This window comes from Simochromis diagramma, unplaced genomic scaffold (assembly GCF_900408965.1).
Source record: "Simochromis diagramma unplaced genomic scaffold, fSimDia1.1 OVJJ01000822.1, whole genome shotgun sequence".
Lineage (NCBI taxonomy): Eukaryota > Metazoa > Chordata > Actinopteri > Cichliformes > Cichlidae > Simochromis > Simochromis diagramma.
The window spans coordinates 4,294,451-4,321,786 of NW_024387520.1; the positions used below are offsets into that span (position 1 = coordinate 4,294,451).

Here is a 27,336-nt window from a genome sequence, read left to right on the forward strand (position 1 = left end):
TTTCATGGATCAGTCTTTGGCGATATAAAACATTTGTAGTCATACAGCCCTCACTGAGCTTTTGTTAAATACGTAACAGCAGCGAGTACATGTCTTATGAGACGACGTGTTCTAAAAATGAAAACTGATTCTTTTTTTTTTTCTGTGAATGTCTAATGCTGGACATCCCTGTTATTTGGAATTGGGAAGAGAAACATAAAGGGGAAAAAAAGAAGAAAGCATTTCCAAGTGATGAAGACTCAAGTTTCCAAGTACTTATTATACCAGAAAATACATATCAGAAAGACATCCTGTCCTGTCCTAACTGAAACGGTGGAACTGGAAATGAACTACCCCTCACACATCCTCCGCGTGAGACGCATGAAAAACTTTTACTGCTTGGTCCAATTACAAGGTAAAACATTCAGTAGCTGAAATGTATAGCTAGAAATGTTTACAAGAAACTCTTTGAGAAAATACATCCCAATGCATTGCAGCCAGGGCAAGGCCAAGCCTTATAGCCATCAAAAGTAAAATCTCCATGTGATAAGGAGCTGAAAGAATCCGATAAGCTGCAAATCTAAACAGGGCCAAAGCATCTGCCTTAATAATAAATGTGCCATGCTAAAAGGTTACTTGAACTGCCGAATTCAAATTTAATTGAGGCTATGTGTTGAATAATTAATCCTTTTCCCAGGGAACACAAGGCACACTGGACAAGCCAATGCTTAGAGCCTAGAGAGACACAGAGGGAGAGGGAGAGAAACAGAAGCAAAGATGGAGGGAGCACTGTAAGGAGTGCGGCACCAGCCCACGCCACCATTCCTTGAACTCTGCCAGAATGCGACCCACTATACAATACAGCCAGGGCATGATGTCATATGCTATATCATCACCCTGGTAACCAGCCTACATGCGGAAGGGAATAAAGAACAACAGAGCACAAACAGGAGGATATAAAAAAGGGTAAACTCCCCGAAAAACAAACCAAGAAAAAGACCAATGAATCAAAGCATTACAGGGAAAAAAAGAAAAGCACCCTGAGATGATGTTTGGTAGTTTTGTTGTTATTTTCGTTGTTGTTGGGGTACAAAGGCAGCATAAAGAGGAACGTTTAGCGTCTGTCTTTAATGTTTTTATCAGTTTGCCCCGCTCTCATTCTCCTCCTCCTCCTCCTTCGTCTGTACGTATTTCAGTTGGAGGTGTCTCCTCAGATCTGTGCCTTTTAATGCTGACTGCCGCAAATCTTTTGAGGCAGACTACAAAAGCAAGCTGGTAGTAAACTTTTCCCCCTGAAGGAGAAAGAGAGAAGTGCTGTTTGGGATAGCTCTACTCTGAGGGAATCTCTTACCCAACACGGGCTGATCTAAGGGTCACACTAGCCCTCCTCTGCCCTCACCAAGCCTTCAAACACGGACACACCTGCAGCAGTACGAAGGTCTGCGTGGGTTTGGTGTGGTTACGTGTCAGCTTATATTATTTACTCCAGATGAATAAGCAAGGGGACCTTAATGTATTGTTAAGGTGACTTGCAGTGCAGCACACTGCATATGTAAACACAATATTGTGCATAATCACAGTTGTTTTATTGCAATCAGGTCACACTGCAGTCTTTGGCCCCCAACAGCCGCAGCAGCCCCCCCAAAAACACACGCACACACACCCTTTGCTTTTTCCCATCAGTCCTCTCTGGGTATAAGGCAGCTACTCTCCATTGTTGATCTGACTCTGGGATCTACATTGCTGAGGTGGCGGATTGTGGCAGAGAGATGCCTCTGTCAGGAACGTGCTTATCCTTTCGCTCTAGCCACCCTCTTATACATAAAATATCAAACATCTGAGGGACAATATGCTGACCTGCTTTGACCTCCACACATACACACACGCACAAAAGCAACACACCCACCCATTTGCACACAGACGCGCAAACACACACACACACACTCTGGAAAACAGAGACACACACACACACACAGATGCTGGCATACAGTGACACGCACACACACAAACGCTCAGAGAGCTCAAGTCAGCTCACATCCCCCACTTGTACGTGCCTTGACTTTTTTCCATCACCGCCGTATCCCTCAGATGATGTATTTGCGACATCTGGCGGCACTCGCTATATTCATGGGCACTGCGATACAACGCTTGTAGGAGGGAGAGAGAGGGAGAGTGCTAGAGAGAGAGAAAAAGCTATGGCTGCCTGGGATGGCAAAGCAACAGAGGGAAAGAAAAGGGGAAAAAAAGAGCAGGGTAGAGTGAGGGAATCAGGGGGACATAGACGGACGGATCCATTGGCAAATCCCTCGTGAGCTGTAGAGCCACAAACGCCTCAAAACTCCACAGCAAAAAGGCTTGGGTACCCCCTAGTGGGCGCCTGGTGGCAATTGGGGCGTTTTGGGTTTGTGTGTGGTGGTGGTGGTGGTGCTGGGGGGGGGGGGGGGGGTTGCTATGAATCCATCAGGGGTCAGAGGTCAGGCTTCTTGAGTTGCAGTGACATCATGACAATGGGACACTTCTAGGGCCTCGAAACACAAGCTGATCCATTCTGCTGAGCTAAGGCTCCAGGCCCCTCTTTTCCCACACATTCACACCCTGTGTCAGATGGTGAAAGAGGGAAAGAGCGAGAGAGCAGAGGGGTAAATATGTAGGCCTCACCCCTAGATCCCCCACCCTTTCACCCACATCCCTTTTCTCTCTCTCTCTCTTCCTTTCAGTAGCTAGATTAAAAGCGATGGCTTAATTCTGTCTAATTATCTACCCTTACCCTCTCCCAGCTTCCTCCCCCTCTTTTTTCTCCCTCTCCCTATATCTCAGTGTGTGGATACTAATTAGCTGACGTGAAATGCATCTACTATACAAATAGCGTGCACAATTATGTGAAAAAAAAAAATAGATATATAGTCCTGCCTTTTTAAAAACATTACATATCTGTACAACCCTTGTGATCCTTAAATGTTTCTTTCATCTGTTGAGGCAGTACAGAACCCCCCCCCCCAGCAGCAACTGTCTTTTTGGTGCACCAGTCAAAACGATGATACTATGACTGATGACATTCATCACACATTATCAAATTGCGCAGATAATTGCCAGACATAAGGGGAAAGCCTGCTCTAAATGCCCCAAACACTGAATGGCACTGTTGACTAAACCTTTACTGCAACATTTGATCCATCACCTTAACTGTATGGGCTTATTATTTGTGTATTTTATCACAGTTGACAATAAACAATACATTTTCCATGTTTATTTGCTTTATGTAATAACTCTGCAATCTCTATGCGTGCATGTGAGCAAGCGTATGCACGTTACATAAGCAGAAATCACATTAATGAGATCATACACTAGTGTTGAAAGTGCTAATTAGTTGCCGGGTTGAGGGTGAGGAAACTAGGCGAGGATCCTAGTGACTTCAACCATTGTTCCCTAATCCCCTTCGCACATTTATAATTCATTCTATCATGGGCGGCAATGATACAGCAGCGCTCGTTTTGTCTCTTTTCCTTCTCTCCGGTTGGGAAGATGATGGTTTTCTTTTTCCCCCCTTTTTACTCACTTTCCTTCTTGCTGTGAGGTTTCGCTGCGATCATAATAAAATGTGCAGGAGAGGGATGTTCGCCTCGGGACCCGGCTGTCGGGCCACTCTGACAGCTTCATTTGTGGTGTCACTCTTAGATCCTTCCTGTCACTGATATCCAATGCCATTGAACATATATTTGGCCCTCCAACCCAAATAAATAAATAAGTAGTTAACTGTGCAGTGCAAAGTCAAGTGCGGAAAGGTTTTCAAGCCAGTTGTCTCTTCGCTACATTTACTGTGAACTACTTTGCCTCCACCCCCTTTGCTCTCCCTCCACTGCAGCGATGCCTCTACACCCCCAGGGCTGATCCCTTTGTAAATGATCTCTGACGCAAACCCACCTACCCACATACACACACACAAACAAACACACGCAAACACGCGCGCACACGCATGCACACACACACACGCACACACACACACACACACACACACACACACACACACACACACACACGCAGGCACGCAAACACAACCCTGTACGGAAATAACGGCAGAATCACTCCCAACACTAACTCCTTTTGCATATAAAGTGTATTCCCAAAGTGCACCATTACTGCATGGAAAAGAGTAAGAAAGAGAGTTGTTGTTAAGATATGAAGAGTAAGGCGCAACACGAAACAAGAGAAAGACAAATACAGATATGCCAATACACGAGTTAGGTTGTGATAACAAAAAAAAAAAAAAAAGAAATAGCGAGAGGGAGAGCCGAAGGGGGAATGATTATGATCGGTGCTGTCAGGTCTAAGATGCTGAGATGACAGAGATATCAGCCATATCTGTTCTCAGTGATAAAGATACAGAGAGACATATATCAACCCACATTGGCCTCCCACTACGTGGACGCCACCTCCTCAAGAAGAAATGATGCGCCAACAGCATCCGGTACAGTGTGTATCAAATGACATGTTTCGTGTACGTGTAACACAATGATTTTATCAAGATACAAGTTATCTCATTTAATGGTTTTCTTATGGTGTGTGTTGTCAGCTCGTCAACATTGCTGTGCTGTTTTTCCCCCCACATCATGAACTAAATTTTAAAAATGTTTGCAAAATAATGGGTAAATCTGCTTTTTGGGGTGATACTGTGTGCATATACTGTATATAAGGGTAACAAGCAACTAAATTAGTTATAATATTAAAAAGCAGTTACTCAATTGCAAAATTTTAAAAGACTGATGTGCTACACTGATCAATAATATTCCTTTAAAGCACATTTATGGTTATGTACTATGTATTTAGTTGCCAGTGACCCAACTCTTGCAATTACACATGACATGTGGGTGCAGCTGTCTTATGTTAGCTGCAATACTTACAATTACATTAGTAACGCAAGGAGAAACCCCACTACTAATGCTACTGATACTACTACTTTAAAGTTGATATTAAATTCATCTGTAAACCTTCATTGACATCTTAACTTGTAAGCCCTGTGAATGAATGCTGACCTGTGCCCAACTTGGACTCTGTGAAAGTTGGGATAGGCTCCAACCCCCGTGACCTAAGCTGGATAAGCGGAAAATGGATTGATGGATTGATCTTTTATTTCATTTTATTTTCCTTTACATTACCCATCCTTGCTGTATCCTCTAGTAGCACCTTAACATGATTAAGCTTTTAAAGTAATTCAGTGAAGAAGTGCAGTTAAGACTTTAAAGACTACAGCAAAAACAAAAGAGTGGGGCATAAACGTGATTTTGAGGAGACATGCAGGGTTGAAAATGAATGCAACCAGAAATGTGAAAGAGCAGACCTGCGCAGACTCTGATGACTGACTATCCCCTCGGCTCAGTGATACGTTGCTTTTCTGAGGTGGAAGACATGAGCCCAATTTGTCCTGTTGCAGTCGTATGAATTCTGCCTCTCTGCTGTAGCAGGATATTTTTAACCGCCTAAAAAGCCCTGCTGTTCTGTATTTGTACTTGAGTTGAGCAAAAATCATTTTATATCATCTCCGTTTTTCAAAACTACTCAGATTTGTTTTCACAAATGCATCATAGCCAAAATAACAACAACAACACAGTGAAGCAAGACTAACTTTCAATCAACCAATCACCATAAATTCGTAAAACAAGAAGAAATATTTCAGTCCATTTACTATAGTTTTCTTTGACACCTATTAAAACGTGTTTTGTCTTAGTAATGGCCTGAATATATCATCTAAGCATCTAAGACAAAACCATAGAAAGAGAAAGAGGAGGAAGTTCTAATCAAACAGCTATTCACACACACACACACACACACACACGCACGCACACACACGCACACGCACACGCACACACACACACACATATGTTGTGCCACAGTACCATATTTTTCCTTGTGTGTGCTAACAAGACAGAGAAGTGAAACATGAAATCAGAGATTAACAAGAGACTCACCTTCAGAGAAAGTGAGAATGAACAGGAAGAGAGAATTTAACCTCCTTTAAACTTCCTCCTCTCTCAGATGCACGTAAGTACTGGATAGAGTGCTGCTAGAAGGCTATATGAAGAGCACTGGGGAAGTCTAACCTTGAGTGGAAGACCTAGAAAAAGAGTGGAAAACTTCAAACTTTTTACTCTTTTCAGAGACACATATGAAGAAGGTTGTTTCTGAAGGATAGTCAAAATGGAAAAGGTGCAGACGGGCTAACCTTGACAACAGTGAGGGGCAGAGGGAAGGTCTGGCACACTGTGACAAGAAGGAGTCTTTCAGAGGACTAAGAGAGGAACACTCAGTCAGAAGGGGCTAGGCAGGCTGACTGATTGTGGGGTACAGCCCAAGGGTCACGCTCACTCTTAGTAAAGGCAGACACAGGCTGGACACACATACAAGGCTCCCACTCATTCACATAAAAAACAGCAACTTCAAAGTTCACACACACATGCGCACACACACACCTCACACACAAAATGCTCTATACCCCTCTGACCAGCTCTTCATCATTACAAGTCAAACTCAAGATGAAGAGAAGACAGATTACAAAACAGATGGAGTGATAGCAGGCCAGATAGGAAGAGACAGGACAGGGAGCCTCGACAGTAATCTAAATGTCCTTTCCTATGATTGTCATTGGCATTCTTATAGACTGGCATGTATCAGCACAATATATCAAATAATACCACTCACCATTCAGTCTGCTGTAAAGGGTAGACCTGTTTCCGTAATGTCATGGGCGGGAGGGGGACATCTAAAAAAGATGCTTCCAGCAAGCCTAAGCCCTGCATCCAAAGAATGCATCAAGATCACTAAATGTCTCCAGTGGCAAATTCAATCAAACCGACTGTTCTTAACAGTCATGACAAAGCAAACATGGGGAGGAAAACAAAGATGTTTTTAAAAGAAAATGACGCATTGAAAGAATTGATTCCTGCACAAGCAATTCCCCTCAGAAGATAAATTCCATCGGTTTGCCTTTATATTTCCTTTTTTTTCTTTGCCTTCTTTCCTTTTTCTTTGTCTTCTGTCAAAAACAACTTGGGCTAACATCACAAGCTGTCACATCAAGGCCATCCCCTGCATCTTACAAAAGAGAGAATTCTGCAGCTGGATGGAGCCGCAAACCTCTCAGACACCGAGCCATCGTTTACTCGCAGGAGGTGTAAAGACTAAGGGGGGGGAAAAAGCTTTTTCTATTTCAGCCAGAGTTTGTGCCCTCAGGAGAAACCCATTATGAAACAGTGAAGGAAGTTTTCCATGGAATAACAGAACAAATAGGCGTGGATGAAAAGCTCAGGGATGTAAACTCCATCTTTTAGGCTATTTAAGAAGAAAAAAATGTAAGAATTTGTGCCGAGGGTATTATTCTCCTAAATGACTGCATTGTCACATGATCATTATCTGTCAGATACGAATGCCATGCTTATCAACCATAGCTACAGTGTAGTTGCAACCGATCACAACCCCAGTGCTATAACAGAGTCTTTCATCATGTCTGAATGGACACACACAAACGCACAAAGGTGCACACGCACTTTCAACATCAGCAAATGCTTTCAACCATCAACATCATAGAAGCTAGATAAGTGTGCCCCCTCTTTTGCAACAACCACTGGGGAGGTGAGAGGCCTTGTAGTCAACATGCTGAAAGACTACTCAGTGATCAAAGACTCAGAAAAACATGACCCATGATGGTTTCTCTGAGAAGATTGCAGAGAGAGGGAGCCAAAACAGGTAAAAGGAGAAAGAGTTGAAAGAAACACAAAGTAAAAAGCTGCAAAGGTGGGGAAACACCGAGTGGGAGAGTGCAATCATATTTGCCATTTGCCACAGCATGCCATATTTACAGTGCAGACTGACCCATAACAAGCAGTGGATATCAACACCTTGTTCTGAGCTGGAAGTGATTTTAAACCTATAATAACTGCTTATTTGCTATTTGATTCCTCTTATTGATTAGGGTGCTTGGACCTTCTGTACACCAATATACATCGCAGGAGACAAATACATAAATATATTTGTATATTTTAATGTTTATCAACGTACTAGTTAAGATGCGTGGCTATTCTTTGCAGTAGACAGCACGGACATTTGACATTTTATGCAAAATTTACACAAAATGTAAAAAAAAATATCTTCTAAGATAGGAAATTATGTTTGCTATAAAAAGGTATTTATTACAGGAAGCTGTAAGAATGCAAAGGCTTTTATAACCTTTGTCATATGCGTATTAGCTGATGCTGTCAAAAGTCAAAATCTACAATAGCTGCGAAATGGTTGCCCAAATCTCCTGAAAGCAAGTGTTAGTTTAAGTACAGTTACAGTTTTCAGGTGACCTATATAATATACTACATTCCCAAATTAGAATGGAGCAGAAGGATTCAATAAATAACCTCCGAGTCAGTGATATTAATATACACAAAACCCACCCGTCACTGTAATTTTCCATACGTACAGTATAGAGTCCAGGTGGTGAAGGTGGGAAAATGGTGCTGTATCTAAATATGACACAGAGTAGAAAAGAGGAGAGGAGAGGCATGAAGAGAGTGGTTTGATAACAGCTGGAATAGTCCTTTTGGCTGTCTATAGATTTGTTGAGACAAGTGTCAAGACAAGTGCACCTCTGTGCTTGCCTTAAATGGCAGAGGGGCAGAAGGGCGGGACAGACTATTTCAATTCAGCGAAAGCATGTCTGAGTGGGTCTGAGTGTTGCTGTGTGTGTGACCGCATGTGTCTTTTTTTGGAAACAAGAGAAAAAAGAGGGAAGGAGGGAGGGAGGGAGAATGGCGAAGAAAGCTCAGAAAGAAAAAGTGAAAACATGTGTAGCAAGCACTCCTGTACAAAGGGTATTCTCACAGAGTACAGAGATGACGGCATTAGAATATGTATCCAGGGCCCAGGCCACTCTTGGCACTTAAAGAGCCCCTAAAGTCAAGTGTCAACTATTATGTGCCATCAGTGGTGACAAAAGGTCACAGAGCAGGACGGATGAGTTCAGCAATGGTACTCACGCTCTTCCTCAACATCCACCATTTAGCTTAGCAGTCCCCCAGTTCTCGAAAAGGACTTGCTGTCACTTGGTTTGGAAAAAGGCTTTGCGGTAATAAGCACATCTATCCAGTCTTTTTTACGCAAGATTTTCTTGTGCAGGATAAAATAGCACTTAATTAGGTGAAGAGCGTCAATATTTGCATAGACTCGTTCAGCTAACGATGCGATGTTATGCGGCACGTGCATTAAAAAGCGGTAACATTCCCAGATGTACCTCATTTCCCCCGATTAACTATCAAACAGGTACAAATAAAACACACAGGCAACATGCTGAATGTATAAAATGCTTCAGTTGTTTGCTGCTAAACCAGCTCTGTAATTACCTGAAGGATGTTTTAATTGTCGCATGTTCTACTCTTAATATTAGTCAACGCTTTAGCAGCTCTCCGAGTGAGATTGATTGGATAAATCAGTCGGAATTATGGGGAAACAGGAGGCCTGCCAATCAGCGACGTGTGTGTGTTCTCAGTGTGTGTGTAGCTGGGGACCTGCCAGTGCATGAGTGCATGTACATGTTTGTTAGGATGTGAGTGTATTGATGTGTGTGTGTGTGTGTGTGTGTGTGTGTGTGTGTGTGTGTGTGTGTGTGTGTGTGTGTGTGTGTGTGTGTGTGTGTGTGTGTGTGTGTAAACGTACTGTATATAGGGCTGACAGCTGGGCTTGTTCAAAAGACTTACTGAGCATTCTGTCTGTTTGGGAAGCAACAAGCACAGTCTATCTGAACAGGGATCTAAACCCTGTGTCAACAGCATAGTACAACTGGTGTAAACAGTCACTGAGTCAACATGCTATCATATCACACCAATGGGGAAGGAACTCTGATGTACTTTAGTGTAATGCGCAGCATTAATAGAGATAAGAAATACAACAAAAAGACCACTCTACTAGTCACAAATCAAAAAGAGAGCATTAAAAAAAACTAACAGTCCTATCCACAGCTTAACAGTGTTTAACTGTGCAAATCATGTTAGCGTGTGGAGGTAGGCACTGTGTTTCCACGTAGAATTTCTGTGAATCTGAGTGTGTGTGCAAATTCATATGACACCGTGTGTGTGTGTGTGTGTGTGTGTGTCAGTCCATCAGCGTGTCGGCGTCACAGCCCTTCACTAAGTCCCAGATTAACAGTGACAGGCAGAGATCCCTCTAATTATCTCTTCCTAGACCACATGCAAATGGCAGAGCCAAGTCGAGAGCAACGATTGGCTGGGGCTGGTTGGGCGCCTCTGATGGACTAATGAGCCTGGCGACAGGATACAACCTCGTGATGCACCCCCAAAAAAATGAAAAAAACCTCTCACCGCCTCACTACATAGCCTCACACAGGAGGGCACACAAACTTGCACAAACCTGTTCAAGCATTTAGATGATGATCTTTTATTTACTATCTTGCACTGGCTTTATAGAGGTCCGGGGTCTTCTCTTACACTTTTCTAAGTAAATGGTCTCTGGACACATACATAATGAAAAAAAAATATATCCAGATCTAGAAATGTGTATACACTGCATGTTTATGTTGTGCCTTACAGTTAGTTTTTTAATCATTAACAAGTACAAGACCACCACTAGTGCATATCCTTTCTTAGTTGACATACTTGTGCATAAAAGACAAAATGCCAAACATTTTTCATTTCAACTTTAATTTCACCATGTATCCTCCAATACACTAACCACACAACCAAACACATTCTGCAAGCTTAGAGGCTAACTCGGTATCAATTCCAGAGGATTTGAATAAAGATGGCACATGGAATAGTAAAAAGGATGGAAGCACATACAATGATGGACTGGAACAGACGGTCACAAACTGGCTCTTGACAATGGACTGCTGCAGTCAGCTAAAAAGTCATTTCAGTAAATCAGCAGGAAACATGGCAACAGTGTCAAACAGTCCACCACGTCTTGAACCGAGTCCCAGTTCATCTAAACTGGTTGACAAAACTGGTTCCAAGGGCAAAACATGGAGTTATTTCGCTGACAGAGCTCACCAAAACAAATACCCAGCGGACATGCTAGAAATCCAAAGACAAACTTGATCCAAAGCTGGCAAAGTCAGGTGCAGTAACAAAATGCATGGTGGCTGCAAGTGTGATAAAGTATCCAGTGACAACTGCAGCATGTTACTACTTTTGTTTTGGTATTGTAGAAGTATTTATTTTTCAGTTAATGACAGCATTTTTTACGGCTGTGCAAAGCTCACAATGTCTGAGGACATTTGATCTCAATGCAATGTGAAAAAGCTCAGCTGGCATCGAGATGACATGAGATATCGTGCATATCTCATTTTAGTAACGCTAATATAAGCCTGCTTTCACATGCTTAAACATTTCTCTTTTATTTTTTTACACTGGAAAAAAGTAAAATTGGAAAACTTGATAAAAAAAAAAAAAGCCACATCGCTGAAAAATGGCTGTTTCTCTGTTCAGTCAAACTTTGTTTAAAAAGCTGCCCATAGACCTTATGCAGTAAGATGTAGTTAAATCTTGCAGGGCTCCAACTATGATGGTGTCATTCTCCAAAAACCTGGCATCATAACAAGAGAATTTCCTTCCCTTCTGCACCATTTCCCATTCTGACAGCAAAAGCATGTGGAATACAGTCTTTATTTGCAGCATCAAATACCCCAGTGTGTTGGAGGAGCCTTGGGAGTTGCCATTTTTAATCAGGAGAGGGTGGCTTTGTCTTGTCCTTGTTCCATCCAGCATTTCTATCTGTGCTGGGAGGGCTTTTCAGTAGATTAAGCAGCATTTTCATTTAGCTCTGGTGTTAGAGTCACTCCAACTATTTATCCATCCAAAGTCTGAAGCTGGAACAGTCACAGAGATTGCTATTTATACAATTAAATTACATAAAAAATGCATTTTTTTAAGCAATGTCAGGTACAGTAAGTTGACAAAGGATAACAGGATAATCTAGTTCAGCTTGCTGTGTGGAATAACCAACGTGAAGCGAGGGTTATGGTGATGAGTAGCAATATTATAGAAATTACTGGTAATAACTGTAACTAATTTAAACCCATTTGGAGTTGGGATTGCAGAAAAGTTTTGTGACATAATAACCCAAAAGAAATGGGAAGACATATTTTGCACATGCCAGCATTTCCATGAAGAGGGTACACATGATAGTCCTGAGTGTACCTGGAATTTCCAGATACTGACAAAATACTAAAAGGAATACACTGACTCGCCTAACAAATTGCACCATATTCCATAATATTCTAGCCGATTATCAACTTTTATTCAGGGAATGAACAAGGATTCATGTAATTTAGGAGATAATCTGAAGTGGTGTGGTCAGTGTTTACCTATGCTGTAAGTAAATTCCGAGAACAGAGCATTGTGCAGTAATGACTGATGTCTTGTGTCCCCAAAATGGTTTGACCATGACCACTCTCTGAGAAGATGGATTTTTCTTGACCCTCGAGATGGTTTTTAGAGGGACAAGACAAATATTTCAGATGTATCACACTGAGGCATCATGCTGGAGGTGAGAGGAGGTAAAGGGAGAGTGAGAGATTAATACAACAGAGGGGGAAAGAGAGAGAGAGAGAGCAGAAAAGTGCAGCCTGCCTGCCTGGCTGACAGTTGACTCTGTTGGATGTGACTTTCACAGTCTGCTGGCGGTTTGTGTGGAAGCCATCACATCTGTGACTGGCCGTTTGATTAATGAGCCTCTCAGCCTGTCTGTGCAGTTTGAGGAGGGGCCACGGCCTTATCCCAGGCATCACTGATTTATTCGCCTTTGGAGCAAACCTCCAAGTATCACACACGCTAAAAATGTAATGTTGAACATTCAAACACACGCGGCCCGACACATGTACGCCCTCTGTGATATGCTTACAGTATACAAGCTGGTGCAGTGCAGATGCACAGAAGCAGGGATGGGAACAGAGTGATGCGCATAAGATCGTCCCTCTTCTTCACCACCTGCTTACGGCTAATGAAAACCTCAATGTGTCAGTGCTGTCCAGGGGTAGCGAAGACAAAACACGCCATGTATAACCAAGCAGACAAAAGATGTATTCTGTCTCCACCAACACAAACTCCCATCCCAAGCTGTCAGTCAGTAGAGAGGACACCCAAGGAGATCTACGAGAGAAGAAAGAAGCCCTTCCTCAATGACACCTCACACTCTCCTGATTTTCAAAAGTGACAAGTCTTTTGAATTCGTGGCCTCGCAAGATGGAGAGTCTGATGATGGCTTGAGAGCATTTCTTCTTGTTTCTTTGGCAGCGGCAGCCGTGAAATGTCACTCTGGCTAACCTTGAAGCTCTTTTCTCCTGCGTTGTTTAATGCTTCCAAGACTAGGGCAACCAACTGCTCAAAACGGTACGGTAGCATCACCCTTAAAGTCAGATAAATGCTTTGAGAAATACTTCCAGGTACACAAATGTGCATTAGTGCGTGCATGCCCTCACAAAAAGATGCACACGTGCTCACACAAAAGCACAAAGACGAGCGCACACTCACTCATTCCCTGAAGCGTAAAGTAAGACCATTAATCCAGACACACTGAGATCCAGCTTCTCCCCAGGTTGATCAGCGTCCGTGGAGAAAGACGAACGTTCTGACATATTTGTTTTTATTTTATTCCCTGAGAAAAAGGCCCGCCATATGGCAGCGCCAAGGAACAGATGGCGATTGCCCACTTCCTGAAAGCACAAGCGTCTATCGCCGCAATTTAAGGAGCCGCTCAAGCAAGAGAATGCCACAGACTGGCATTTTTCCACAAACTGCTATTGTTATAGACCAGAGGGGTAACAGAAACAATGAGACAATTCAGAGAAAATGGTTTAGTGTTCAGTAGTTATACTGTAGCTAACTATATTAAGCCAGCAAATCTAGAGGTCAATACTACTAGTACCCTTTTACTGTCAATGCGTGTGTAATAAAATCGTACCGAGCAGTGCTTACTCAGAAAATAAGGTCTAAATATAGCACAGCTACAGTATATCTAACTCTGAATTTACTGCGGGCCAACGCATGACGTCTTTCTGTTGCTCCACGCTGATTTTAAGACCGTGTACCCGGAGCAGTAGAACTAGCAGATCTAAGCATGAATGTCCTTGGACGATATTAGATCCTTATGATGGAGTGGAAGAGTGCCAAGTGACACATGAGGCTTCATCTCTCATACTTGGCTACCCCTTAACAACCAGGTCAGGGGACCTTCTCTGACATATAGGTGCAAGGAAACTGTTTCAAAAAGTCACCTTAGCAGATGACAGCTAAAATGTGACTTTTGTCTGTTGCAACACATGACACTTTTTCAGACTTGTTTCATTTTTCCACGGATGGAAAAGAAAAATGACATAAAAGACCGTAGCACTCGAAGGCCTTGGGACACAATCAGAGTCACAGAAGAAAGAGAAGGGTCAGCACTCCTGGCATTATTTCCAACCTACAAAGGGCCTGAGCTGTGTTTTTTTTTTAATTGTTTTGTATAAAAGTACGCTCAGGCAGAGTTACAAGTGTTCACTAAAGAAAAGGGGATTTGAAAGTGCGACCAAGGACAAAGCAGTTGACTTATCCATTTGCAATCTTCGCTGAAGAGAAACTTCAGCATCAGTTGAAGCACTTAGTGCTTTGACTCAACGCTTCTGTAACAAAGAGCGGTTCATAACTTGAAGTCAAGGAATGAGACAACCTAGACAAATTTCAATTCGTAATGCATGGAAATTAATATAAATGCATTCAGTACAGTTTGTTCAAGGTGAAATGTTAAGTATATATGAGCATGTAAGGAAGATACTTTTTTTTTTCATATGCAAAAACTTTAAATCTGTTAGAAATAAAGGAAGACACTGAAAATTTTAGGGTGGCTGAATTTTACTAGTTAGTTCTGCTGTTAGACCTTGATTCACAAACAGAGAATGTGTTGTTTCTCTGGTATAAGCCTATCATAAGTCAGCTGCACATCAGTGTCTATAAAGATGTCCATCCATGTAATAGAGGTACTTTCAGCTGCTCACAAAGGGTTGCCACAGCAGGTAGCTCCTCATGTTTGATTTTTATGTCTGATGTCCTTCCTGATGCATCCAACAAGGGATTTGTGTCTCCTCCTGCAGCTAAAACAGGGATCTTTTGATTTTGCAAATGTAGAATTCAGAGCCACCCATCCATCCATATAATAAGGGGGAAAATAAGGCAAGTAAAGTAAAAAAAAATATCTATTTAGCAAAGCAGTTAGCCTTCCTTAATAGGTTTTTGAGGCCTATCATTTATCACAGCTGGCCAAGAACCAACAGGTTGGTCAGTTTCCCAGACAAACAATCAAAATTTGACCCTGCCAGGCAGTACTCCATCAAACACATCCACTAATCACTGCTTCTTACATTGTTTTTAACAGTAACAACGTATTTAACAAAGCCAACCCACCATTTAGTCAGAAAACAAGTGTTTTTTTACATAAGTAAAATGTAAAAAAACATTTTACCATTAATGTATCAAGTCTGCCAGGAAGCCAGGTCATATAGTCAACCCTGGGGGTCCTTCAGCAGTATTAATCAGTCTGGTTTCTGCTGAAAAGCTCAATCTGTAGATGATGGATGAGCCATCATGCCAAGGGAACTGAAGTGACAGGTGACAAAGAAGGACACACATATCTGTATAAATCCACTCTCCCTCCTGTCTGGCCCGAGCGTTACACCGTCAAGGTAGCAGGGTGAAAGTGTATGTATATGCATGTGTGTGTACGTGTGTGTACCGACATAGTGTCTCAGCATGTGTCCCGCTCTGCTAATGAAGTCATCTGAACAGTGATTTAACAGCCCTGGTTTAAAAGCCTACCGCCCCTTAACTCATAGCCTTGCTCCATTAGAATGTGATATAAACCCTAGGCACAATAACTGTCCTGCCACTATCACAATATATAGGAGGCCAATGGGCCACACTGCTAAGTCACACAGCCCGGGAGCAGAAAAAAAATATTGACTGTGTACAGGAAGAGAAAGTCATTCAAGGAGACTAAAAGTTAGAAGGTAGAAATTCACAACAAGGTCACAATAAGAGGACTTTTTATACTGTACGGGGTAGAAACATTACTATTAAAATCATCAAGAGGGTGAGATATGCTGTGGCTTTTTCAGCAACTGGAAGCAGTGAAAGAGTAATTGTTGTGAAGTGAAAACAGCCGAAGGCGCCTCGGCCTGTGGTTACGCAGAAAGTGTTCCTTATCTACACTAACAAATGGATCAGTGGATGAGACATCAGTGTGCTTATCCCATGAACGGCCTTCTATAGCTTGAGGGATATTTCTGAGTCACAGATTGATCTGAGAAAAACTTTGACAGCTTACATGTCGCCAGTCCATGAAACTAACTTCCTGCTCTGTGCGAGCAACTTGTGCTGAACCAAAGCCATTCTCCAAATCCTCCATGAAATCTGTTCCTCTGGCCCAACAAAGACAGGCTAATGAGGCAGATGACAGAATCTCAGACACTTTGATACTGTGAGATTAGGGTGAATTATATAACCTTTAACCCCTCCCACTCCCATCTTCACACTTTTTGAGTCCTTGTCAGAAGTGATATGCTTTTTCTCCGTGTCGCTCACAATCTCAAACTTCAAGTCCAGACCCTCTTTTTCTATGTCTCTTCCTATCGGACTTCATATCCTCTTCTTTCAGTTTCTATTCATGAATGCTGAAACACTAATTTGGCTCAGTCAAGCAATGACAGTATCTGTTTTAGCATGCAACAAAGCAGCGTATAAGGGGCGGAAGAATAGAGTATGTGTATGTGGGTGTGGGAAGAGGGGGTAGAGGCATGGAGGCGACAAAGCTCGTCACAGCGTAGCACAGAGCTGAGTACTTCACCCTTATTAGGCCCGTGTCCTTGGCAGATGCAGAGCTTGCCCTTTGTTAGAAAGGTGTGTGTGTGTGTTACAATGGCAGTGATTTAGAATGGATTGGGCGTAGGTGTGGAGACAAGGTGCAGTAGCCCCATAGCTCCCTGATAGCTGGCAGCGTGACAGCTGTGAATGGAGAACAGGGAACAGCCTGAAGTATTGCAATCTAATATGTGTCACATACCTGCATAAATATTTATGCCTGTTGCAGAGTAAAACAGGAGGGGAGGGGGAGGAGAGGATGGGACAGGAGTGGTGGACTTGGGCGAAAAACTTCAATCAGATGACACAAAAATCCGAACCAGCCTGTTTTTTTCCCATCTTTATGTACCAACCCCAAGGTCTCAAAAGTACCTAATAAGCAGGCATTACTCAATTACCAAAAATTGTGTCTGTGCAGTCAGTGACACATGCATTCACAGAGAGGATTTCATTGATCCACTCCATTCAGCACACACGGTATATGATAGCACTCCAATATCCTCTTTCCAAAGATTTCTTTCCACAGCACAGCCCGCATTATAGAAGACACAATCGGGAAAATGAAACTTTATATGCTGATAAAAACCATCTGAGGTCTGTACCAAGGCGAGTAATTCACAAAATGACTGCACAAATGAAACACAAAAAGACTCATACAAATACATATATTGCAACAGAAATGTTTTACCTGTTGGCCAGCAGAGCTCTGAAGGTGACCCGACTCATGCCCTGATAGGCTGGGAGCAGCCTTGCCCAGTCCCATGCCCAGTCGACCACAGCACTCTGTTGATGTATGAGGATAGCGTTTGTTAGTTATTAATCAGGGTTAATACCATCAGTGCATTACCGCTCCAGCTGGGACCCACTAACAAAAGAGGAGGGGGGTCTCCAGCGCAGGCCACCGACATCAGGCGATCAATCATGTCCGCACAAGAAGGTTTTTATTCCAATAAGACAGCAATTAATTTATAAATCCATTTGGGGGATGTAGCCATCATTTATAGAAAGATAAATCAATTTTTGGAGGGAGTCGTTACTCTTCTTGCTATGCCTTTTTTTTCCTCTTTCCATCTTCAATGGCACTCTGCCAACCCCCCACCTTCCCTTCTCCTTTTCTTTCCCTCTATTGCTAACTCTCACTCTTTTTTAAAAATACACACACACACACACACACACACACACACGCGTGGATGTGAACAGGAAACACACACACCTGGCACCATCACCATATTGGGAAAGCAAATAAAAATCAGATTGCTTTGATTGTAAAATGTCACTCTTAACTCCAGGCTGAGTTTTATTGACAAAAGGAGGAGAACTCTACTCGTTCCATCCATCCATCCGATCCCCCCTCTGCTTCTTCCTCATCTGTGATTGATGGGTGTAACTTTTTCCTCCTCCCTCCATTTTATTTGACAAACAACACAGGCACCTGAAGCGGAGAAGGCATTTTAATCATTCTCTTAATAGGGTGTTTCTATGCAAAGCTATGCAGCCTCCTGTGATAAGCCGAAAACAGGCCAAGTCTTAGAAATTAAATGGGACTAATGTTCTTGAAAAGCCACAGCAAGAACTGAAGCTGCTATAAGGGACAAATATAAGAGTCACAAATACAAATCTTCATCTTTTTCATAGCTTATGTTCTGTATTTATCACTCTATGTTTCCCTTTTTGTTTCTTCTCTTTCTAATCACCCTCAACTGATCTTAGCAGATGGCTGGTCCTCCCTGATCCCGACTCTGTTGCAGGGCTCTTCCTGTTAAAAATGAGTTTTTCTTTCCCACTGTTGCCGAGTGGTTACCCATAGCAGATTGTCTGATTACTGGAGGTTTCTAATATTGTAGGGTCTTTCCCTTTCAATATGAAATACCTTGATGTGACTGTTGACTGAATAGGTTCTGTACAAATAAAACTGAATTGTATTCAACTCTAATAATATAAATATTAAAGTTATAATTCTAATCCTTAAAAAAAGAAAGCAGAAACACACACAAGCCTGTCTTGAGAAAATACTTACTGCTGTAAGTGTTATAAGTACCATTGTATCTCTCCTAACAGTGGGGGATATCGTAGTAATAGAGGGGAAATGAGGGGGAAAGCGAGCAACTCTTACAGTGAGCTACCTGTAGGTAGACTCAACCCTGATATGGAGAAAAAAAAAACCTAACAATTAAATGAACATCATGGTGACACTCCTGGGGATAAGTTCAGGATAAGAGGCTACATGGTTCAAAGCCCCAAAGAAGTGCACTTTAAGACTGACTCTCCTTTAACATTACTCACTTCTTTACAAAAGAAAAAAAAAAAACTTCTCTCATCTTTTCACCTCTTCGGCGTTCTTTTCTTCCTGCCAGCCTAACTCCTGCTCGGAAAAAGACAGCAACCTAAGGGGAATAGGAAAGCCAAGCCCCAGAAAGACCTGACAACTTCAGAGACTACCACAGTATCCAGTTCACTAGAGACTCAAAGAGCTTCTAACCTTCAACATTAAGCTTCCGGCCTCGGTGAAAGTTATAATGACACCACGCTGTATGTCACAAGTACACCCACACAGTACAAAGTCTGAAAACTGGAAAAAGTTCACATGAATATCAAAGATGTTTCACACAACTAAAACAAGTTTTAAACACTTATTTGCTACCAGAATATAATATAATGTTAACCTTAAAAGGCTTAACACACCTGATCCAGCTTCTTCTTGCCAATGTGGTCAAACTGGTGGAGAGGATTGAAACAGGCACCTCCAACATGACTCTCGGGGCCAAGATCAAACTTCACAAAAAGAGGAGGATCATTTGGCAAGTCTGAGCTTCCACTCAGTTTAGACATCAGCAGTTCCTGTAAGCAGGTTATGAGGGTGGGATGGAAGAAGAGAAACACAGGAGATGGATGCAATGTGATTGATAAGACTGATAATAAATAAGCTGTAAAGAAAAAGTCTGACAACTAGAGTGAGGCCAAAAGGTTTTGTATGAGTAAAATAACTAAACTCAAAGTCGATCGAACAGACCAAACAAATAAAGAGTCTAGTGGAGTTTTAGCGTCTACTTACGTGTATGGCTCCACCCTGAGCCATATTTCAGTGAATGAATAAAGCAATGAAAAACACATATCAAAACAAAAATATGTACAGATGGAACGAAAGAGAAACAGGTTTTTTACACTAGTGCACTTTCTGGTGCTGTTTCTGTAACCTTTGCTGTAGTTGTAATGCATGTGTCTCACAATAGGTCCAGCATATAGCAATGAGTCTTTGTACACTATGACTCGATGTGTGTGTTCATGCACACATAGGCATCCTGGTGTGAATTCGGTATATTCCCATCCGTCAGCTTGACATGGCCTCTGGACCTCCTCCTCCCTCACCTCACCACCAACCCAGTCTGTCCCTGACCTGCATGTTCTTGCCTCGACCTTGGCTGGGTAGAGACGCTGGAGCTGCCAGAAGGATAACTCTTGATTCTTGCGGTTCCCATTCACATTCTCTCAAATTGCCGAGCAGAGTTATATGTGTTAACACTTCAAAAACATCAAAAACACATACTCTACATGTCCATGCTGGATCCTATTAGATACAGATTATGAACTCCAACTAGACAGAGAAAGGTAAAGAGATCTGGTAATGCAATTTATCTAAATTATCTAAATGTAAAAAATAAATAACCAGGCTCATTTAGGTAGTTATATTAATTATATTAGTCTTAAGACTAAATGTCAAAGAAGTGTTGCATTAAAAATAAATTAAAACTAAAGAAATTAATATCCTTTTCATTTAGCATGAACAATAAAGTTTTTAAGATTTAGTTGTAGTATGTCATGTCCTTGTTTCATGCTAGAAAAACTAACATGTTTGCGTTCAGAAAATTGGATAGGGTTAACGGTCTTCCCAGCAGCACTACAAATTCTCTGGGATGGTGTGCTCATTACAGAAATACACAAGCGACTTCAGAGACCGAAAGAAAAAAAACAAAGATGGAAAAAACCCACAAAAATAGCATTTGTGTCTTGTGATAGGCTTGTTAATAACCATTGCAAACTTTTGAATACTGTCCAGTATTCATTTAAAAATGAATGGAATCAGACACAAAATTCACATATAATGTGAGAATGCAATCAAACTGTTTATGTACATTTCAGAACACTCGAGCCAAGCTGGCATAATGTTAACTTATAACCAGCAGTTGTTGATGTTTACACATCAACAACTGCTGTTGTGCATTATAGAGCCCCAACTTCAGTTAGCAACATCCATAAAACACAATTAGGTGGAAAGACGTCCAAGTTTTCAAGATGGCATGGCAACATGGCGTAAGTGTATGAGAATGCATCAATTTGTTGGACTAACACTAACTATTTATGAGTACAGTATTCTCTTTTTCTATTAAGTCATCTCAAAAAAATATTTACTGTACCTTTAATGTTTTGCTTTTTCAACTTGATTTTCATTGGACAGGAAACGGCAACATTCCAAAAAGTGTTACTAAACCAGTTAAAACAACTTAATATGATTTTTAGCTTTTCAACAACCACCAAAGATCTTTTTTAGTTATCAGAAAACTTTAGCTACAATAGGCTAATAAAATCTAATCAATTTGGGGACTTTTAAAAGAATAGTTTTTGAAGTAAATTTCATAAAATAACTTCCACTTGAGTTTTAAAGGACTGTTCTTCCTCATTGAAATCTCTTCCAAAAAGCTTTCCACAGAGTCTAGTAACTCCACGAAGCTTCCTCTGCTCTATATGAGGTGAGTGTATTACACTGGAAATCACTGTAGGTTTGCACCCTTGAGGTCACTTGAACAAAAGACGATCAGAACAAGCAGACTGCACACAAGCAGCAGCCCTCTTCCCTCTGTCTCCCCCTCCTGAACAGCCTGCGGCCTCAGGCCAGCAGCCACCTAATTGCTGGGGAGAGCAAGTACTTCCCTACCTCATTGCCTTGGATGATGTGATAGATCTGCCTCAGGTAGCTGCTGCCACCTGCTTTGTGGCAGACCTCCAGCAGCATCAGGCCTATTTTCTGCTCAGTCAGTTCAGCTGCAGCAACTCCTCTCTCGCTTCCTTGTTCAAATACACTGTGAGTGAAACAGAGATGGGAAGAGGAGAACTTAGTAAAGACAACACAAAGAAAAAACCCAGAGTGAAGAACATAGAAGATGAGAGGAGCAGAAGGAGGCAGGGTGTCGGCTTATATTTGAATACCACCTCTGGCTAAGGAAGTATCTTCGAGTTTGGAGAGGAATTTAGGCTACAATTTAGAAATTGCTATGACTGGAAAATTAACTGTATTAAAATTAAAGTTTGTTTTTTTTATTCAGTTACTTCACAAGGCAAAAGAACTTCAAAATGTAAGTCTTGGCAAAGAAAAAAAATTACATTTTGCTCTAGTATCTGAAAACCAATCAGACCAGTCAAATCTTCTGTGGTGAAAATGACCAAGAAATACCAAAATCATTTTCACTATTTTCATTATAATTCATGAGATACATGAGACATTTTAACCAAAGGATGCCGTTGCACTGGACTGGAGTGCGTGTGTGTATGAAGCTTGTATGTAATTGTATGTCAAGGTCCGTAGGCTTGTATTTTCCCAACCCAGGTGAATGCCGGCACAGTTTTCCTGCCCTTCCTGTATGGATGGGTATCACACTACCGTCCATCAAATCTTCTCTTTCACATACACTCCCTGTCATTGTTCTCTCTCTCCTCACGTTTGTAATTATAAAGTGGCAGAAACGGTGTCGCCTGTCAGCCAGCCATTGGCTGTTTGACATTGAGAGTTGCAAAAGAAGAGGAGTCCCGTCTCGTCCATATACATCGCCTCATTCTTTTGCCCGGCGCCCTGGCGGTGGTGTTGTCGGTGATGGTGGCTGTGCATCCGTGTCAGCACCTGCGCTGTATCCTTTCCTGTCCATCACTGTGCAGGTGAAGCAGATGATTGGATTCAGTCAGCAGGGTGATTAATGAGGGCCCCTCTGGATTTGGGACAGCCTATCAATCATGTCATTAGGGCCAATGTGCCCTGAAAGAGGCAGACCTCCGCCAAGGAATAACTGCATTCATCTTCATCTGTGTATGCATCCCGTCAGCCCAGCCAGGGTCACCATGATGGAGAACAATAATCTTCCCCTCTACAAATTACTTTGCAAAGACAAGGAGGGTGCTGTTGGGGAGGGGGTGGTGGTAGTGGTTTACAGTTAGGAAAGGAAAAGAGGAAGGTAAAGATGAAGGAACTGAAGAGGGATCGTGTAGGGCCAAATGTTTTTTGTGAAGGCGTTTACTCTGAATGTGTGTGCGCACGGGATGCCAGTAAGAGAAGTGCCAGTTGTTTTTGGAGTTATTACAACCTTCCTCTCTCTCTTCCTCGCTCTCTCTCTGACACTGTATTCTGATTGTTTACAAGCCAGGCGTCACTTCCCTGTGAAGGTTAGTTTAATGAATAGTAATGATCCCACTGAATGCCTCCGACAGGTGATACATAATCACTCTTCTTTCACTTTTCCACCCCCTCACCACCCCTCAGCCGCCTCGTCTCTTGCCTTTTTTTCTCTGCACTTACCCCCTCTTCCTGTCACTGTAACAGACAGCATTTCCTAGAACTGGTCATAATCTATTCAGTGTCCTTATTTATTTCATTTTTTTTTTAATGGTTACGCTACTGAATCAACTTTATATGAGGATGAATGTGTCCGGAGTTTGCTATGATTAAGTGAGCGACCAGAAGACAACATTTCTGGGAACAAGCAGCAAAATGCAACGCCAAAGGTCACAGATCAGCCAAAAACGAAAGCTGTTTTCCCATCAGTCCACACTGCAGTTCATTCAGTCAGGCATGTGCATCATTTAGCACAACGAACAAATCTGAGATTCATTGATTTTACTCATACAGATTGTCAGTAAAAAATTATCTTGGTTACATGATACATCAAAATTTGAATGCTCAATTAGAAATGCATGTCTAAGTTGCATTTGTTTAGTGTTTTTCTAGGTAATTCTTATGGCAAGTAGCGAAACATACCATCAGTCAGTTTGATGCATTTGAACCTCCTCCTTCAGCAGACAGTCAGCCCTTATTTTTGACAATCACAAAATTACATTTGGGGAAATAAATTTTATGAAAAGATTTTGAGGCTGACATCAGTAGCCTATACTAAATGAGAGTGAAGATGGACTAAGAAAAAAATAGCACTTAAGCTACTGTTGGCACCATTCTAATGTTGACCTCTTTCCATATCCTCCTACCTGTCTGAGCAGAGTTTGCGGGCCTTCTGCAGCTGCAGTTGTGTCCACTTTGGTCGTTTTTCCTCCAAGGCCTGTATAACTTTGTGCACTGAAGGTTTGGGAACACCCTAACAAGGCAAATGAATAAAAATATGACAGACATTAAGCCAGTCATCATATACAGAAATGATAGGTCTGGTACAACCCACTACTATTTGTAATTTCTAACTAAACCCTCTACCTGTTGTGGCTACCACATAAATTTCAGCCATTACCTTTTGCTGAATGCCTATGGCCGCCTGTACGCACTCTGCCAGCAGGGACAGGCGGTCTTTTGCTGAGCGGTCCAGAGCCAGACCACTGATCTGTTCTAGTGTGTCTGGGTCTTCTAGGCCCTGGATCAGGCAGCCCAGCAAGGCCCAGATCAACAGGCCCACTAACCGCAGCTGCCGGGCATGCTGGGAAAGGTGCTTCTCTGCCACTTGGAATAGAAAGCGGATCGGGAGTGGCAAGGATGCTACAGCCATGGGCAGGTTGGTGAAAATGAAGGACAATGCTTGAATTGCTAAGGATATGATAGCTAGAAGAAGAAAGAAATGTTAGTAAAATTCCTTGAATTTTATCTTGAATGTGCAAAACTCAGTCTGTGCATACTTTTAGCAACAGTGTCCTTTCCCTTTACATCCAATGGTGTGTAGTTCCAGTCCTTGGGTATTTTAGCCAGGACATTCTCTGGCACAGTACGCTTGAACAAGGCTGCACCAGGCTCCTCTGTGGCCTGCCAACCCAAAACCATGGAGACGAGGTGTTGCAGAAGGCTATTGGTGGATTTTGTGACTATGTCCCGGACACAGCTGACAACTATAGGTACTGTCCGTGTGGTGTCTGACAATAATAAACAAAGGAAGCAGATTTTTTAAAACAAGGGTCAGCTAAAGAAGATCAGATGAATGACTCCAGACCGTAATTATTATTTAGTTTTAAGATTTGGGGAAAAAAAATATTGGTAACCTGCATAAGACAAGTACAAGGTTAGTGTTACAGCAACAAACTGTTAGGTTTGTTAGGTTACTGAATTCACATACTTTGCACTAAAAATGTTAAATTTGAAATCAATACTTTGTGTTTAATCTGAATTTTTTAGCTATGTCAGAAAAAGGCGGATATGTTGTCAAAACCTTTCAAAATGATATGAATGATAAGTTTCTTTAGAGAAAACCTCCTTATACTGTTCTAATTATCCCTGCACTAGGAATATGAACATGTTTCTGTATACTGATATAAAAATGGAGAGTGGATGCTTACACATTAGATCAGTTGACATTTCATGTTATAGTTATTGTGCTTTGGGATTTATTTTTAAAGCAACAAATCAAAAGTCAAGAAATAACTCTACTTTTCAAAGAATGACAAAAAACAGAGACATAAACCATTTATATGAATCCATATAGTGTTAAGGTATTCTCTTAAAATATCTGCACCAAATGTGAGTACTCAAGTTCAAACTAAAATCAGATGCTCTCGATCAAATCCAGGTGGCCTGATAGCACGAATCTTGCTACGTTCTCCAGGTTTAACGTTTTTCATCGGTTTGCCCTTTTATATCTCGCTCATATTGTTGGCAGAGTAACTACAGTATGAAGTTGTATGGCACTCATAAACTTCCTACAGCCCCGGCTGTAAAACCAAAGGCTACAATCGGGAGAAACAGTACTGAAGCGGCACTAAAAGCGCACTGAAATCTCAAAGGACGCCTAACAAAATAAGTAACCTTAGCCGCAGAAAAAGAGGAGAACGGAACAGAAAATGATATAGCTTTTCGAAGGACAAGCGCTCTGTTGCAGGTGAGACCTAGACCTATTTTTCAAAGTCACTTGATTCTCAGACTTTATACCACCTGCAACTGTATTGACTTGTGTATTGATCTCAAGCAACCTGGTACAGTGTGATGAAACGTCAATGAAAGCGGAGAAATAGTGAAGCTCTCAATGTAATCTATGAGTTAACTCAGAGTACAGTTTAAATAGAAATGGGGGCACTGGGGGTATCCTGTAACCAAAATTATAATACAAAGATTTGGAACGGTCCAATAATTAAACTAATTACCCTGTGAGGATAAATGTTGATTGGATGACATTGAGAATTTTTCTGCGGCACACTCTAGCTCTCTTCCCCTTCATTCACTCTGTCGACCCCTCCCTTGCTCAGTATCCATCTAAATACTCTTCTCCAATCACCCTAATTTATGCTACAATAATTACCACTTACCCAGGATATAAGAATCACCACTAAAAAGAGCTTCACACTCCACAGGAGCTCAGATTAAGCTCTGTATTAAAACTTGCACTAGAAAGAGGCAGAGAGAGTTGGGGAATAACTATAGTCTGTGTAAAAGTATATTTATGCTTTAGCTCATGTTCATGCAGTGTCAACACTGGCCTTTAGAGAAAATAAAATTGAGATATTCTTTGAGGGAAGATTTACCATAGTATTTAAAAATTCACCAATTAGACTCAACATAAAATCTGGCAAGGTGCACTGAATAACATTGAATCGCATTACAATGCAATATTCTGAGAGACATCAGGTTTTGTAGCTCTCACTTTGACCTGTAGCACCTGCCTAAAATGTTGCTCCAGGCCAAGCACACAACCCCACGGCAGCAGGACAAAGGCACCCTGCCAAACGGCACAAACTGTTTACGGAGGCGTAAGGAACAATAACAGCCCAAGGTGTTCATTCGGCCTTTAAACTCTCCAGATCCCAAAACGATTGAACATCTGGAGGACCTGCTGGAACAAACCGTGATCCACAGTGTCAGTACCCTACAACAAACAGGACCCAAAAGAGCCACTGCCAGACACCAGAAGAGACCAGGAGGAGGGCAGCCAACACGATATGAAATATATGCAATTTTAATGTTGGGGCTTTCTTAAAAAAATGCAACAAATCAGAGAAACAACTCAGGAAAATCTTTAATTTATTTACTTCAATTCACTACTCGGAAATTCATGTAATGATTATTTGTCATGTTCTCCAGTTTATCACAAACTGTTCATTTTAAAACTAACCTGATTTACAGTGCTGTATTTTAACACATACTTTAGGTACAGTGTGTTTGACACACTTCTGAAGTAGGAAGTAGAAAATCCTAGGAGTTCCTAGTTGAAATTTTCAACTGTAGCGCCCCCTCAAATCAGATTTCCCACTCAGAAAGTCAGAGAAGCCCTACAAACCCCAACTTTAAAACAGTAGT

The 27,336-nt window shown here is 41.8% G+C and overlaps 1 protein-coding gene across 4 annotated transcripts in view; it reads right to left on the reverse strand.

The window, feature by feature from the left end:
- The window catches only part of kiaa0825 (KIAA0825 ortholog), a 117,323-nt gene that overhangs the window by 46,576 nt on the left and 43,411 nt on the right, over positions 1 to 27,336 (reverse strand). For all 4 annotated transcript variants that reach the window (XM_040019106.1, XM_040019107.1, XM_040019104.1 and 1 more), the window contains 6 exons: positions 24,735 to 24,965; positions 24,356 to 24,660; positions 24,102 to 24,208; positions 21,790 to 21,934; positions 19,542 to 19,697; positions 17,548 to 17,642 (listed from right to left, as the gene is read on the reverse strand). In XM_040019106.1, the coding sequence (XP_039875040.1) occupies positions 17,548 to 17,642; positions 19,542 to 19,697; positions 21,790 to 21,934; positions 24,102 to 24,208; positions 24,356 to 24,660; positions 24,735 to 24,965 (1,039 nt within the window). The remainder of the gene's footprint in view (positions 1 to 17,547; positions 17,643 to 19,541; positions 19,698 to 21,789; positions 21,935 to 24,101; positions 24,209 to 24,355; positions 24,661 to 24,734; positions 24,966 to 27,336) is intronic.